General features: G+C 39.9%; 1 protein-coding gene across 2 annotated transcripts in view; it reads right to left on the bottom strand.

Annotated features, from left to right (window-relative positions):
* LOC147009592 (uncharacterized) overlaps positions 1-15,972 on the bottom strand; it is a 270,091-nt gene that overhangs the window by 113,207 nt on the left and 140,912 nt on the right. For both annotated transcript variants that reach the window (XM_085862391.1, XM_085862392.1), the window contains exons 4-10: positions 12,931-13,065; positions 11,226-11,270; positions 10,970-11,089; positions 10,317-10,385; positions 5,526-5,561; positions 5,307-5,369; positions 2,946-2,981 (exon numbers count right to left, since the gene is read on the bottom strand). In XM_085862391.1, the coding sequence (XP_085718517.1) occupies positions 2,946-2,981; positions 5,307-5,369; positions 5,526-5,561; positions 10,317-10,385; positions 10,970-11,089; positions 11,226-11,270; positions 12,931-13,065 (504 nt within the window). The remainder of the gene's footprint in view (positions 1-2,945; positions 2,982-5,306; positions 5,370-5,525; positions 5,562-10,316; positions 10,386-10,969; positions 11,090-11,225; positions 11,271-12,930; positions 13,066-15,972) is intronic.

The following is a 15,972-nucleotide window of genomic DNA, read 5'->3' as shown; positions in this document are numbered from 1 at the left end:
CGGTACCATCTTGTTCAGACATTGGACCTAACCAAGTATTCAAGGATGATGATGAAAGTATGTGCCTTCAGAAATTCCAAACTTTGTGGATATCTTGGCATCCTTCATGTGATGTTCCTCTATGATTAATGCCTCGGCCTGGACAACAGTATTTGGGTCAGTTGCGTCTTCCAGGGTCATCTTATCTTCAAGGGACCCACATCCACACCTGAACTCATCAGATATCCCTTTCCCTCCTTTAGAATATTTTAGGAGGGTTTAGGAAACAAGTTTAGGAGGTGAAATAAAAAACACGGTTCTAGGGTTCCAGCGAACACCTCATTCCGAGAACTGCTAAATGCCCTTCGTAGAATGCATGGTGTCACATCTTCTTTGAATTAGCTAATCCTTGAATGATTCCTCAAATTTGGCATTCAAAGTATATCCTTGATATTCTTCTTCTTCTAACTATTCTTTGCATCACTGCAGGTGGCATCATTTCCTGGGGCAATGATGCCGCTGATGCAGTGCTACTGTAGGGGACAGTAGGAATTTGGAATTTGCTGGTGTGTTGACGATAACTCGTCTTCTCTCTCTTCGCAGACCTTTAGCATCCATCAAATAATGTAGGTAGATGGGACGTCCAGTCCAATGATGCACACAATCATGATTCTAATCCAGGCAAGACAGCTAAGAGGCGAGTGTGCGTTCCTCTCGGCAAACTTGCCAGCTCTCTCTATACTCTCACTATATATGTTGATTGGCATTAGAAAACTCCAGTATAATTTAACAATAAAGAAAAGGAAAATATCAAGGACATGTATGATTAGCAGGGTTTCCTCCCTTTCACTGCACCAATGAAGTCCTCATTTGATGGGAATATTTCGTTGTCAATTTTGAGTCGACAAAAATCAATTAAATGTATCCGTTACCGAGAAGTTTGTATCCCCATCCCTCTTGAGAGAGGCTGCTTTCAGAAGTGAAAAATACTTTGTTTGCATCATATTGTTATGGATATATATATATATATATATATATATATATATATATATATATATATATATATATATATATATATATATATATACATACACACACACACACACACACACACACACACTAACTGGAATGCTCATGAGCATTTCAGGAGGAGGAATTGCAGCATTGGTCGTAAAATTGGGTAATCACGTGATCGATGTCTTGACGCCATATTGGCCCGGACTCGCATTGTTTACTCTCAGACCAATGCTGCGCCAATTACATCTTACGATTGCGAATTACAATCACATCGTACGATTGCCACGCAGAAGAGGTATGAATACCAAAACCACTTAACGGCGCCTTCGGTAAGTTTTTCTAACACTTATGCTCCACGTAGCTGAATTGAAGTTTACTAAATCAAATGTAACAAAAATGCTACATACAAAGGCCGTAGTTTAATCCATAATTATATGAACAGCCATTCACGGAAATCTCAAACATATGGGCAATACCCCTGGGCTCTCACCTGGTTGTGGCTGGATAAGATAACCAGGCAACCATTGGTCAGCATGGATGACCCACAAAATATAAAATGGAGAACAAAGCAAATACCTTTGCATTTTTAGCTCGCCTGTTCGAAGAACAGAGAGCGATAGCGAAACCCCCGGCATGAGCGTGAGCGTCAGCGTGAGCATGAGCGTGAAAATGTTAAAGTTTTTGGTGCAAGTTATTTCCTTTCTAATGTTTTTATCTACCACACTATTTTTTACTGATTACAATATACAAATACATATATTGCTTTAAAATTATTTGGATCAGACTTCACTGCAATGCTTTATAAAAAATATTATTAGACTAGTCTTTTAAAAACGATAAATGTATAAACAGGTGAGCATTGGGTGGCTTTGACACCAACTCTGGTTTTTAATGCCATGAACAAACCTTGGTACATCTTGGGTGATAAAGGTTGTGGTCGAGTTTCATAGAAAATGTGTGTGTTTTCAGACCAGCAAGCAAATACATATATTGGGGGGAGGGGGGGGGAAACCCCACGTAAAATCCCTTAGAACCCAATTTTTTTTTAATGTAGTGAACAAACTTTGGTACATCATGGGTGATGAAGGTTGTGGTCAGGTTTCATCGAAATTGTATGTGTACTTTCAGAGAAGAAAGCAAATACATATTTTGGGTCAACCCCCCTTAAAGCCCAACAGAGCACAATTTTTCTAACGTCATGAACAAAATTTGGTACGACATGGGTGATGAAGGTTGTAGTCAAGTTTCATCAGAATTACACATGTAGTTTCAGAGAAGGAAGCAAATCCCTATTTTGTGGGGCAACCCCCATAGACCCCCTTAGGGCCTGATTTTTTTTAATGCCATGAACAAATTTTGTTACATATATGGTGATGAACGTTGTTGTAAAGTTTCATCGAAATCATATCTGTAGTTTCAGAGAAGAAGTTGAAAGTATTTATGGTCAGACAGACGGACGGACGGACGACGACATGACATCCCATAAGCTCCCCAGAAGTACGTTCCAGGTGAGCTAAAAACGAGTCAGATATTCAGAGATCATGTAAATCTATGGAAATTTGCAAGTTGTTCTTGCATGGATTGTTCTGTTTTCCATATCATTTCATCGTATAGCCATGGACGAAGAGCAGTCGAGATGAGATGTTGGTATAGCATTGCCTTTTCATACAGGTTTATTCTCTACCATATCCTTGCATTTCCTCTGAAATACGATAAGGAAGAATTGCACAAAGTTTGGAAGGAGGAAAAGAAAAGAGAGAGAATGGGGTTGAGTGGAGATAGAGGAAAAGGTATCAGGAGGTCGGGGGAATACATATATGGCAAGTGTGGGGGGAAAATGTTGGAGTGCAAAATATTCTGATATCTTACGACTTACATAGTTCATATATAAACACATCCAGCATCACTACAAGTCCTGAAATGGATATGCAATTAAATGCAGGGCTTACCGAGTCCCCTGGGGGTCCAGGTGGTCCTGGGTAACCCTGGATAAGGGAAAGAGGGAAAAATATAAACATCACATACACGTTATTACAAAGTTTAAGTGAGAAACTGAAGTGAGAAAAATGGGTTTAAGCATTGCAATACTGTGTATGTGTCAGCAAACATCGAGTGAATGAACCATCCATATATGACATATACAAAATGGAACTATAGAGTTCATAGAACACATTACCCCCATGCAGTCTTGAGACACAAGGACATAGGCAGGGTCTGTAGCATGAAAATTTGATTGGTTATGATGACGTTAAATGCTATAATATTTTGTACAAGTACTGCTAAACGAAAGGGTTTTGAAAGTGATAAAAAGGTGATTTGAGTTCTCGTGTTCAAGTGTATAAGTGAATGGAAATAAAATAAGTAATTTAACCCTTTGAACACTAGCACCGTTTTACCAGCCGCTATCCAAACCTCCGTATACCCGAGCGGTCGGATTTTTCTCCAGCGAGCCCAGGGTGGGGGAGCCGAAAGTCCAAGGAGCTCATGGTTCGAAGGATTCAAGGTTAAAAAAAAAACTTGGAAATTTACCGCCGTTGACGCAGCATCTTATACACCACCTTATTGAACACGTTACATTAGTTTCTTCGTGCCTGTTGTTTGTGTCCTTTATGACATCGCTAAAAACAGTAAGTTTCCTGTTTGGAATTATTTTCAATTTTGTTTGACTGCCAGACAGACAGACAGAGAATGATCTCACTCGTCTCTGTGTACACATGATCGGGATGAATCTCAATTTATCGATTTCAAATGGGATGAATCTCAAACAAGCCAAAGAACCGTTAAACGGCAGGTTCGTTTTTCGATTCATGTTCCAATTCATGCAAAAAATATATAATTAAATTGCAATTAAGCTGTTCCTCGATCATAATCCGACGTTTGACAGACAGACAGACAAAGTGAACCAATTACTTAATCCCGCTTTTTGCTTCATGTGTGCGGGGTAAAAATTTATTGTACATACACACTTCCCCCATGTGTACCATGCTCATACAGACCTGAAACCTAACACCACCGGCTTCCTCCATCTACGCGTAATAAACAAACAGTAATAAACCAGGGTACAGCGACCCCAGAGTGCGTCAGTAGAGTGCTACTGTTTCAGCTCATGTGAACTCCATTCATTCATTCACCTCTTCCTTCACCTTCACCCCTGGAATTGTCTACTCGGAGTGTGAAACCTTGTTTAAAGCACCAATTTTTCCAATCGCAGGTTAACATGTATTGCTTTGCTCATGAATTCGAATCCCTTTCTTATTCTTGGAAGAATACAAGAAAACATGATCTAACCACACTTTGATTTTAGGAGGCCAAGCATTGCCCTTTAACGATCTTTGAAATCCTTCGAGTAAACGTCACCTATTTCATTATCTCTGCCACCAAAGGTGGACGGAGGTTGTATTTCCACCCCTTTCTGTTTGTCTGTCTGTCTGTGAGCATGATATCTCAAATTATTATGGACAAATTGAAACGAAATTTGGTAGACATGTTGGGAGTGTGACAAGGAAGAATTGATTCGTTTTTGGTGAAGATCCAGATCTGGATATGGAACGTTAAAAAATGTTGTTTGTGTGTTTGTTTGTGTGTCTGTATATTTGTCTGTTTGTGAGAAGGATATCTTAATAGGTTATGGACGAATTCGAACGAACTTTGGTGGACCGGTTGGGTGGGTGACAAGGATGAATTGAGGTATGCGCTCGATCAAGTGCTGTTCTAATTTACTTTTGGATTGTCTTCCTGTTTTACATATTTCACAACTATACCGATGTCTTCCTGCCAAAACCTGATGCTTTCAATAATATCATTCAAACCTTAACTCAACATTGAATCAGCAATGAATCAGCATCCCAGCAACAATCTCACTTATACAAACGCACAACCAAATAACACCGCCAACAAGAACTAGTCCAGGATTTTTGTCAAATTTGCAATTAACTGACCCATAGGATTACTTTCCCATTGAAATAACTGAGAAAATAAAAAAAAACCTTTCGAAAACTTATCCACCACATTTCAACCAATCACACTCGCACAAATTTCAAGAATGAGCCAAATAAACACTCAATACTGTGCCAACAGTCACCGCGGAACTCTGAACCATGAAGTGATCAACATAGTGATGCCCCGTTACTCGAAACACCTTTGTTTCAGTGATGGCCCACGACATTCATTAAAAAAAAAATCAAGTGAACCTTGAGAACAATGAGCTAGTTGACCTTAATATTGTCAAGGATAACTATGTCACACTTTTTTGGGGAATTTGTGGTTCTTGAGATGTTACTGTGTTTGTCCATGCATAAAGAAAAGCTTACAGAGAGACCGGGTAATCCTACGGGACCTTGAGGACCTTCATAACCAATGGATCCCGGGGCACCCTGCAACAACACCACAGTGTCACAACACATTATAACGGCACCATTTACTGAGAACATTGGCATCCAATTTCTCATGAAGGTCTTGAAATGAGATAATTCAATCAAAAGTGCTCTACGTCTGAGATTGATGTGATCAAGCAATCTTGTTATACTTACTGGTAAACCAGGTGCTCCAGGAATACCAGGATCTCCCTGAAAAGAAAGAAATGATTAAGAAAGATAAGAAGAACAAAAAAAAACAACATATTTTCATACTCGTAAAACCACAAACTTAGTCAATAAAGTACGACATAACAAATGCACAACATGCATTGAACCTTGCAATTCATGGATCCGAGGTTTTTGCAAAGCTCTGCGCACCATCTGCCAATGGTGACCACAAACATTTAGAGGATAGATAGCAGGCCAAAAATGTTATTTAACAGCCTGGTGTTGGCTTAGTAATTAGGGTGGCGGCTTGGGATCCTAGGGTCCTGAGTTCAAGCTCCATTGGCCGCTGAATTAATACACCAGGGGGTTGACTCAGCATGTCATCCTTCCGAGCTCGGTGAAATGAGTACCAGTGTGTGTACTGGTAGAAGGGCACTGCATCAGCGACACAGTCACGCTTCCAAGAAATGATAGCTACCCTGGCACATAAGCTGCCCACGCAAGAAGAAGAAGAATGTTATTTAATAATAAATTTTCACTAAGTCTCTTGCCTGAAAGTGGGAACCTGTCACTGAAGTCACGTGAAAAACGGTCTGAATTCACACACCGAAGGGTTTGAATTGAACGGATACGATTGCTCTCAGGTTTATTCCAAATGGTCAAAACTGCTTTCACTGCCCAGTGGCATATTACAATGCGTTGTCTTCTCCAAGAAGGCCAGAATCACACAATAATATCCACCCTCCTTCCCTTCCTATTTCGCTTTCTCTCTGTCTCTCCCTCCATTTTTGAGCGAAAAGGGTTGGAGAGAAGAAAGAAGTGAGCTATTGTGATGTGAGGTTGTCACGTGACTCATTCGATATTTATTCTCCTGTATAAACAGACAGGATTTTGCTGCCTGTAGTAAGTCTCTGCCACGATGATGTGATATAACATGAGACACTCCATTGGTACGTAAATTGAACAAAATTCACCCGTCGGTCTTTTCACTTCCTGAATTTAACAGACTCAGAGCATGAGATGATAAAGGCCCGGTCACACCTTGACGTTTTAGCCAGCGATGGCAACGTATTAAAATGTATCTAAAACGCTGGCTTACGTTGAACTTTTGATGTTTTTTTTTTTAAAGATTCGGACGTATTCATAGCGACTTCGTCTTATGTATAACGTATTAGTAACGGACACAGAACGTTTCGTTGTGTTAGAGATAACTTATACCAACGAATGCTGAACCTGTTGTCGGCATACACAACCGATGCCCAACGATAGTCTAACTTCGGCATAGCGCGTTGCACACATCGCCAACGATGTCGTGACGTAGCCTATTAAAAGGCTGACGCACAACGATTCGAATCATAACTGCCGTAGAAATGGAAGTGTCAATATCGCGGTCACACCTTGGCGATCTTGCCAGCGTATGCCGACCTAAGAAAAATGTGTCTAAAACGTTGGGGCACGTCAAATACGGTATGAGTAAGTTTGGTATACGTGAGTACAACGCTAAAGTACGCTATCATACGTCGTAGGAAGTAGAGTACGTCAAGAAATTTTAAACATGTTCAAAATTTTACGACGTACTCGGCGTATGACACACGTTCCGCATGCGATGGGGATAAGTTTTACACACGGTATGTGGACGCTTACACACGTCCACAAAGGCTACTTATAATAGTCCAAGAGTATTAGGGTTTAACCTGGACATTTTTGGTAACAAGCTGATTTTTTCAGGAAAGGTCCAGGAATGTGTGTGAAATAACATACTAAAAGTCCTCATGAATCTCCTTGAGCGTTTTCCGCAATCCAAGATGGCGTCCAAAATGGCCGCCATTTCATGTTTTTCTCTTAACTTTGCAAGTAGGTTTCCCCAAAACGCACTTTAGATGTCTAAATATATGTTTTGAAGTACAAGGAACTCAATAGAATACATTATAAGAGATGTAGAAGCACACAAGTGCCAATGCCATCACATGATTGCCATCACATGATTCTGCAATTTCTATAACACATCACAATCACAGTACTCTATAGCATGTTTACATATTGATACCTGTGAAGTTAAATTACGGATGAATCAACTCATTGTGGGGTGCCAGAATGTCTGGTAGGAATTGTATTGGCAGAGAAAATCTCGCAAGGAAACCCGAGAGGAAAATGATGATGATAGTGGCTACTCCACAGAAATTCACTGCCATGTAATACGTGACTTGAAGACTAACTTATTTTGTTATCCCTAGATGTGCACTGCACTTGTACTGTCGCAGCCTGGTAATATATTTTATCTCCTATGACAACCAGGGATGACATCTCATAGCACTTTGTATCCAATGGAAAAGGCACTTTAAAATGTCTGCTATTATTAATAATGAATGTATACTAGCATATCACAATATAGGAATGACATGACACACACAAAAAAGGAACCTTTTATACAAATACAGCATACATGTACCAAGAGGAAGGAGTGTCATACACTCTCTGATTTCTATCATACTATAATTCTTTTCATCTGCATGAAACAAATAAAATGATTCAATACAATGTTTTAGGTGTAACGATAGACTACTCCACAGAAATTCCCTGTCAAGTGATATTACACAGTACTGTGTAGTACATGCATGAAGACACAAATTTTGATCATGCATTTAGTCTGGGTACCAAAAATAATAGTTTTACTTCCTTAATGATAACGGAATGTTTCAAATAGAACTCACCTCATGGTAGACATCAACTGCATCTTGTTGGTAAAAAAAGGTTAGCACCAAGTTTTCAATTTCCGAGCTTTAGCTGACGAAAATGGACCATATGGCAAATTTATGTCGCCCTGTCTGTTTAGCATCAAACTGATGGTACAATGTTTCCCTCGTAATGTCATAAGCGATTAAGGGCACACTTCTAGACTTTAACATTCAAATTGATTTGAATACTGTATGCACAGCAACCACATTTATAATTGAAATGTTTGTTGAATATTTTCAGGATGAAATATCACAGTTAATTAATTAATGATAAATATTTAAACAATTTTGAGATAAAATTGTTAATAACGGCCATTTTGGACACCATTTTGGATTTTTAGAAGAACTCAAGAGGTCTTATTGGTACTTGCGTGTTTCAGCATCTCTTAAGATGTATTCTAATGAGTTCCTCATACTTCAAAACATATATGTAGACATTTAAAGTGTGTTTTGGGGAAACCTGCTTGCAAAGTTATGAGAAAAACAGAAGAGGCAGCCATTTTGGACGCCATCTTGGATTGCGGAAAACGCTCAAGGAGGATTTATGAGGACTTTTAGTATGTTATTCTAGACATATTCCTGGACCTATCCTGAAAAAATCAGCTTGTTACCAAAAATGTCCAGATTAGGGCCTATTTTGACCTAATGCTCTTGGACTATAAACTACTCATAAGTCGAAACACGTCGCGGTAATGTCTTTTAAACGAGAAACTTATTTCTAACTTATGTTTGACGTGCTTTGAACCAATTCTTTACGTAGTCCCAACACACATCGACATATGTAGACGTATTCCAACGACGTCTTCCAGTCGACAAAAAAAAAATTAACATGTTTCTAGCTTACAACTGCCATATAAAGACGTGTTCCCAGCGGTTTTGGGAATTGGTATATAAAAATGCTGCTCATAAAAGGGGAACCCAACAGTGTTTTTGAGTCCTTTTTGAGTCGATGTCCATGTCAGCAGTAACAGTATCAGTATCAGTATTAGTATTAGTAGTAGTTGTAGTTTGTTCATGTTGGCAGTAGTAGGTGAGTGTGAGGGGGAGGGTGTGGGTTATGATGGATCGTCCTTGCGTTTAACGATTTAACGATTTAAATGATAAACTCAACGATTTAAATGGCTGCATCTCCACTATTGAAAGTAGATGCTTGCGCTCAACAATTGGATTTTTTTACACTCAACGACTTTTAAACGGTACCACTCAGCTAGTTTCATTGTTTACAATGAACGATTTAAATTGCTGTCACTCGCCTTTGTTTTTTGACGCTGGGGTTTGGAAATTTTAATCGTTTCTATTGAACGTGCTAAATCGCTCAAACTCGACTATTTTAAATAGACGCTGCCGATGAACAATTGGAATCATAGCCAAGCTAGACATCGAAGTGTGAACATCCTCGTCATGCCGAAGAAAAGTTTGAAGAATGCTACAAATAAGTGTCCTGGCCGTGGCCGTGGACGCTGACGCAAGGACGATCCATTATACCGACGTCTTTCAGCCTATGAGTAACTTAAAAGTAACGTCTGTCGATGTGTGGCAACGATCGCGTAACGTGCCAACAACACGTTAATCATAGGTTAGAAATAAGTTTCGGGTACGCTAAACATTACCTCGGCGTGTCTCAACTTATGATTAACTTACAAGTAGCATGTGTTGACGTCTGTCAACGATCGCAGACCGTGCATACAACTTGTGGCCAGCGTAGCGGAACTTGTGAGTCATACGCCGGCATACGTCGTGAAATTTCAAGCATGAAAAAATTTGAGGACAACCAAAAAGTACAACGTTTAAAGCCAACGTACAACGACGTATGGCAGTGTTTTTCAGCGTGCTCTCAATGTTATCAAAACTTACCCATAACGTATTCAACGTGTGCCAGCGTTTTAGAAAAAAAATTCAAAAATCGGCATACGTTGGCTAAAACGTCAAGGTGTGACCGGGCCTTAACCAGCACTTCAGTTACCGATGAATGTTGCTGCTTCTGGATACACTCGGCTCTACTTCTTATCGGACAAGAGATGAGCTGTAAGACAGGTTAGGTGCAGTGCTTCCAAAAACTCACCGGATTTCCTACTCCAGTGAAGTCTCCGTACGATGCCTCTCCCTTTTGCCCTTTGGACCCAATGAGTCCCTGAACAGATCCAAAGAAAAACAAAATCGCCATACACCATGTAATGAAGCACAACAATATTGTACCCAATTGCAAATTGAAAGTTATCTTTGAAAAATTCAACTTTTCTCAAATACTTCAAAATCTGTGAGTGCCACCACTGGGTATGAAACAGTTACTGCAAGTAATGTATCATTCTTTTTTTATTTTTTATTTTATTTTTGTCTTTACTAATTGCATTCTAATTCTGCAAGTACATTTCTGCACCAGTCTCCATGTGAACCTCAGAAAAAAAAATCCCGTTCAATCTCCCGTTCAATATCAGGATCCATCTGTGGTTGAATCACCAGGTCAATCCTCAAGTCAATCGGAACTCTTAAGTTTTGATATCGAATTTAAAAATGACCTGCACGACCATCTGTGTTCACTCCCAGAGATACTTTTCCAGTCTGTAAGACTTTTAAAGACAAACCGTTTGTTCTGCATACAAGATGCGCTTCATCGAACAATTAAGTTTTCATCGTCCTTTGATGTCACTTCACTATTGACAAAAACAGAAGAGTTGTCATGTGGGCAGGACAGGGGGAGGCATGATGGAAACTTACTGGAAGACCTCTTAGGCCTGGCAAACCACTACCATAGCCAGGATCTCCCGGTTCTCCATGTGTTCCATTGCAGGCGTCAGCACCAGCTGGACCCCTGGGCCCTGGTTGTCCGGGATGTCCCTACAATGAGACAATCGGTGAAGAATGACAATGAGTAGAAGATAATCAACCCATCCTCGAAGTGCTCAGTTAACAGAAAATGTTACTAAATGCATGCAAATGGAAATCTCAGATTTTTGAGGACAGCAGGACTTACCGGAATGCCATCGATACCTGCAAATCCAGGAACACCAATCGTGCCCTTTGGTGGTCAAACAAGGTGAGAAAAACATGATGAGTCACAGGATCAAAAATGGAACAAATTGCAGAACCACAACTCTCCATCTTCATTGCATATTAAGAGAACACAAAACAAACAAACAAAACAAAAAAATCAATTTGATTCAGGAAGGAAAACGTATGAGTGGCATGGAAATCAAAGTTCAAATCAATAAACAGATCAAATACGAGCTCGTGCATAAGAAACAACGGAGGAGATGGTTAAAGGAAACTTACAGAGGTGTACGTTCTTCATTTAACATCCTAAATGTGAAATAGCATAAAGCATTAAATGCAACCTACATGTTGAACTCCCCCAGTGGAGGAGGAAAGTCTTGCCTTTGTGGGTTGGTGGGTGCACGACTGGCTCAGTTAAACAGGGTGTGTCAGTTAAATCAGTTAAGTCAGTTAACTCAAGAAACGTAAGCACATTGCACATGTATTTTGGCCAATTGTACACAATCTTGTCTCCATGTGAATTGATGAGACATTCACGAAAGTTGCATTTGCTGCCCAAGCCTCAGATGGTGAATTTTATCAATCAAGTGTTCGGGTTAGATTTTAAAAGTTTCAATGGATAAAAGTGATTGTTATCAAAATGTTTGAACAAAGTGAAAGATCTATGTGTTGAATATATATATATATATATATAATTTAATCAAGTTTCGCTTGAAACTCAACTTTGTTTCCCCTCAAACTGAATATATTGGTCAAAATATTGGGTTAGCCTGTTAGTGTTCCCATCTGAACCCTCTGTGATGCAAGGAACCAAGATTCAAATCCCATATTCAATATGCATTTGTCAATTGTGTAATAATGTCTTTGTCCTGCATGTAAAATTCCTCCATAAGGTTTGTTTCCCGAAATATGGATGTTTCTATATTTGATATCCATCCATCCATTGGGACCACACTCTGTGCAGAATGTTGGTGCTGCCTAAGCAGTCTCCTGGGCTATTGAATTGGATGGATGGGTCACCAATCTAACACAGGATACTAGCAAGCCGGTACTCATTTTGCCAACCTCAGAAGGATGACAGGCTGAGTCAACCCCACCTGGTATTAATTCAACAGCCAAATGGGATTTGGACTCAGGACCCTAGGATCACAAGCCCACCACTTTAGCCATGAAGCCAACACCAGGCAATATATTTGATATGCATATAATAAAAGTCCTCAATATCAACCACATTTCACACCTATACCTGACCGTCTCCATTTTCAGGTCAGCACGGTTCACGTGCTGCCCTGAAATTTGCCCTGACAATTTCCATTGTTAAAAGTTTGCTACAACTGGTGTGTCTCAATTACCACATCCCAACACCCGGTGCATGTCACCCAGCTTTTCCGTGCACACGACTGTGGAAGTGTGTATGTGATGCATTGCGGACAATGTGGACACCTGGCTTTCCTCACTCTTGTTGATTAATCAGAACAAGACGGATGAAAAAAAAAACCACATTCGCTGACGACTGAATGTGCAATGTCACGTCGACGATTCATTTGTCACATGAGATCTTGTAAATAATATAATGTAAATGATATTTTGTTCTATGTCTTGACAGATTGGCTACCATTAGTCAGTCAAATTTCCACGCGACATACCGAGTGTATACGTGACGTGTGATTTGAGTAGTCACTTACCAAATGACCTTTCTCACCATGGCGACCAGGCTGGCCCATGCTCCCTTTGTGACCCTTCACTCCAGTAGGCCCGTAGATCCCCGGAGGGCCTAAAAGACCCTTTGGTCCTCGGGGCCCGATAGGCCCCGGTCGTCCCTGCATAGCAAAGCACAGACAAAGGAAGACAGAAGTTACAGGTGGGTAATAAGGGCTGGGGGTGGTTAAGAATGCGATTTGAAAATGCAGAGCTATTAATTTTAAACAGTAGTTTTTGTAAAACATTAAAAACAAAAATGATGTATCATGCTATCGATGTATCGTCTTTGGCCCGATCTCTCAATGGTGAAGAACCTCTTAAGAAATTAAGAAAATTGTCATATCCGGATCCGGATCTTCACCAAAATCGAACCAATTGGTCCTTGTCACACAAACAACCTGTCTACCGAATTTTATCTGAATCCGTCGATAACTTTTTGAGATATCCTGCTCACAAACAAACAGACAGACACAGACAAACAGGGTGACGAGAACGGCACTTGGTGGAGCACATACCACCACCAGCTGAACAGTTTACATATTCTTCTTCTTCTTCTTTTTCCTCTTGTGTACGGTAACTTGGCTGCTGGGTAGCTATCACTTTGTTGGGGCGTGGTGGCTGTGCTGCTGATGCTGTACTCTGATACCAATTTTTTTTTTTTAATCCATTGGGACCATACTCACTGCAGAGCAATGGTGCTGCCTACGCAGTCTCCTGGGCTATTGGGCACAATCCTGGACAGGTCACCACTCCAAGCTCTAATACCAGCACACTGCTGCTCATTTTGCCAACCTCAGAAGGATGACAGGCTGAGTCAACCCACCTGGTGTTAATTCAACAGAAAATAGGGCTTGAACTCAGAACGCTAAGATCCACAAGCCAGCCACCCTAACCACTAAGCCAGCCTAAGATCCCAAGCCAGCGACCCTAACCACGAAGCCAACATCAGGCTAGTTTACATATTGTTTCCCACTGATATGCTGAATCTGTATCCAGACGTGAACCAAAATTTAATTTCGCTTGTTTGTGTCACCTACCATACTCTCAATGGTAAAGAATCATATTGAAAATTCTCAGATCCAGATCTGGATCTTCACCAAAATGTAACCAATTTGTCCTTGTCACACGCCCAACCTGTCCACCAAATTTCATCGACCAAAACTTTTTGAGATATCCTGCTCACAGATAGACAAACAGACAGAAAGACAGACAAAGAAACAGACAAACAGGGGTGAAAGCATAACCTCCGTCTATCTTCATTGGCGGAGGTAGAAACATAACCTCCATCCACCTTCGCTGGCAGAGGTAATAAACACAAGGCTATCATTTTGGGGTTGTATTTCATTTCATCAGACATCTATCAGAAATTTCATCTCAAAGAAAACAAAAATGACTTTTTTGATAAAGCTGTTTAAAATCGGAAAGTCATCCATCGGAAAAAAAAATACTCACTCCATGCCTTGCCACTTGTTTAGACTCGAAAATGTACAATAACAGACATGGAAGTGGAGATTGGAGTCAAAAACTAAAACAGTAAACTACAGAGTTCATAGAATACGATACCCCATGCAGTGTTCAGCTATATGCTTCATTTATAATGGAATAATGATTTTTTAATGATAGGTTAAAAAAAAAATCCGGAACTTTAGCGCTATTGAAGCTGTCTTATACACTACCTTGTTCACCACCCTGTAGAATATGTCCAAGTACTGCAAAGCTTGAGGTTCTTGTTGGTATTAAGAAGGTGATTGGTGTTCTATAATATTAAAGTTGTTGTTGTTCATCTTTCAGCTGCTCCCGTTAGGGGTCGCTACAGCGGATCATCCATTATGATCTGCATACTGATTTGGCACAGGTTTTACGCCGGATGCCCTTCCTGACGCAACCCTGGTCGCCTCTTACGACACAGGGAATTCTTCAATATTTAAGTATATAATTGAAATTAAATAAAATAAATATTGTAAAATTCGTATTAATAAATTATTTCCGGGTTTTACTACCGTTTTACCATGTTACATCACCCGATGTAACATGTTACATTAGTTATATGTGCCTGTTTGTGTCCTTTATGACATCATTAAAATAGTAACGTTCCTGTTTGGAATGATTTTCTGCCGGGCAGACAGACGGAGTGAAACAAGCTCAAATGAGCTAAGATCCTCGTCCTCTGAATGATGACGTTATAAAAACGAATATGACGTCATTGTGATGTATCAGGTTTGTGATAAATTATCTGTGCTAATGCCCGGCTTGATTCCCGCAAAGTTTCGGAGATAATGGTATAGGCGATTTCCATTAGCGGCGATATTATGACGTCAACTTTTTTTTCTCGGAAGAATTTCCAAAATCGGAGATGGTTACTGCCTGCGGGTGGACTTTCTGCATATACATGGCAAGTTTCACGAAGATCCGATGAAAACTCTGGGTTATGAAACAAAAAATGTCAAAAAATAGGAACGACGTCATAAAAATTGATATGACATCATAGTGATGTATCATATGTGCGGTAATTCATCTCTGCTAATGCCCTGTTCGATTCCCACAAACAGAATTCAAAAAGCTTGCCTAGTTTGTGATAAGTTTTTAGGTGATTTCCATTAGCGGAGATATTTTGACATCATAACTTTTTTTTTCTATGAGGAATTTTTAAAATCAGAGGTGGTTACTGTCTGCGCACGATATTTTTACATATGTACACCAAGTTTCAGGAAGTTTCGATGAAAACTGTAGGATGTGAAACAAAAAAGTCCACAAGAAGAAGATGAAGAACAACAATGTGAGTAAGACTTAGAGATCCTCCACGAGGATCTAAAGATGATCTCGCTCTTCTCTGTGCAAGTGTGATCGGGGTGCATTCGGAGACAAAGTACTGTGAAACGGCAGACTCGTCTTCCTATTGATGTTCCAATTAGTGTTCAACGTATAATATTTAATTGAAATAAGTTATTCCGAAATCATAACTGATAATTATAACCTGATAAGTCAGAAGGATAGATGGACAGACAGACATGAACCAATTGCTTTAT

Source organism: Eptatretus burgeri, chromosome 17, assembly GCF_056783735.1.
Source record: "Eptatretus burgeri isolate ZD-2024b chromosome 17, Ebu_testis_v1, whole genome shotgun sequence".
Classification (NCBI taxonomy): domain Eukaryota; kingdom Metazoa; phylum Chordata; class Myxini; order Myxiniformes; family Myxinidae; genus Eptatretus; species Eptatretus burgeri.
This window is presented reverse-complemented; position numbering and strand designations above follow the sequence as displayed.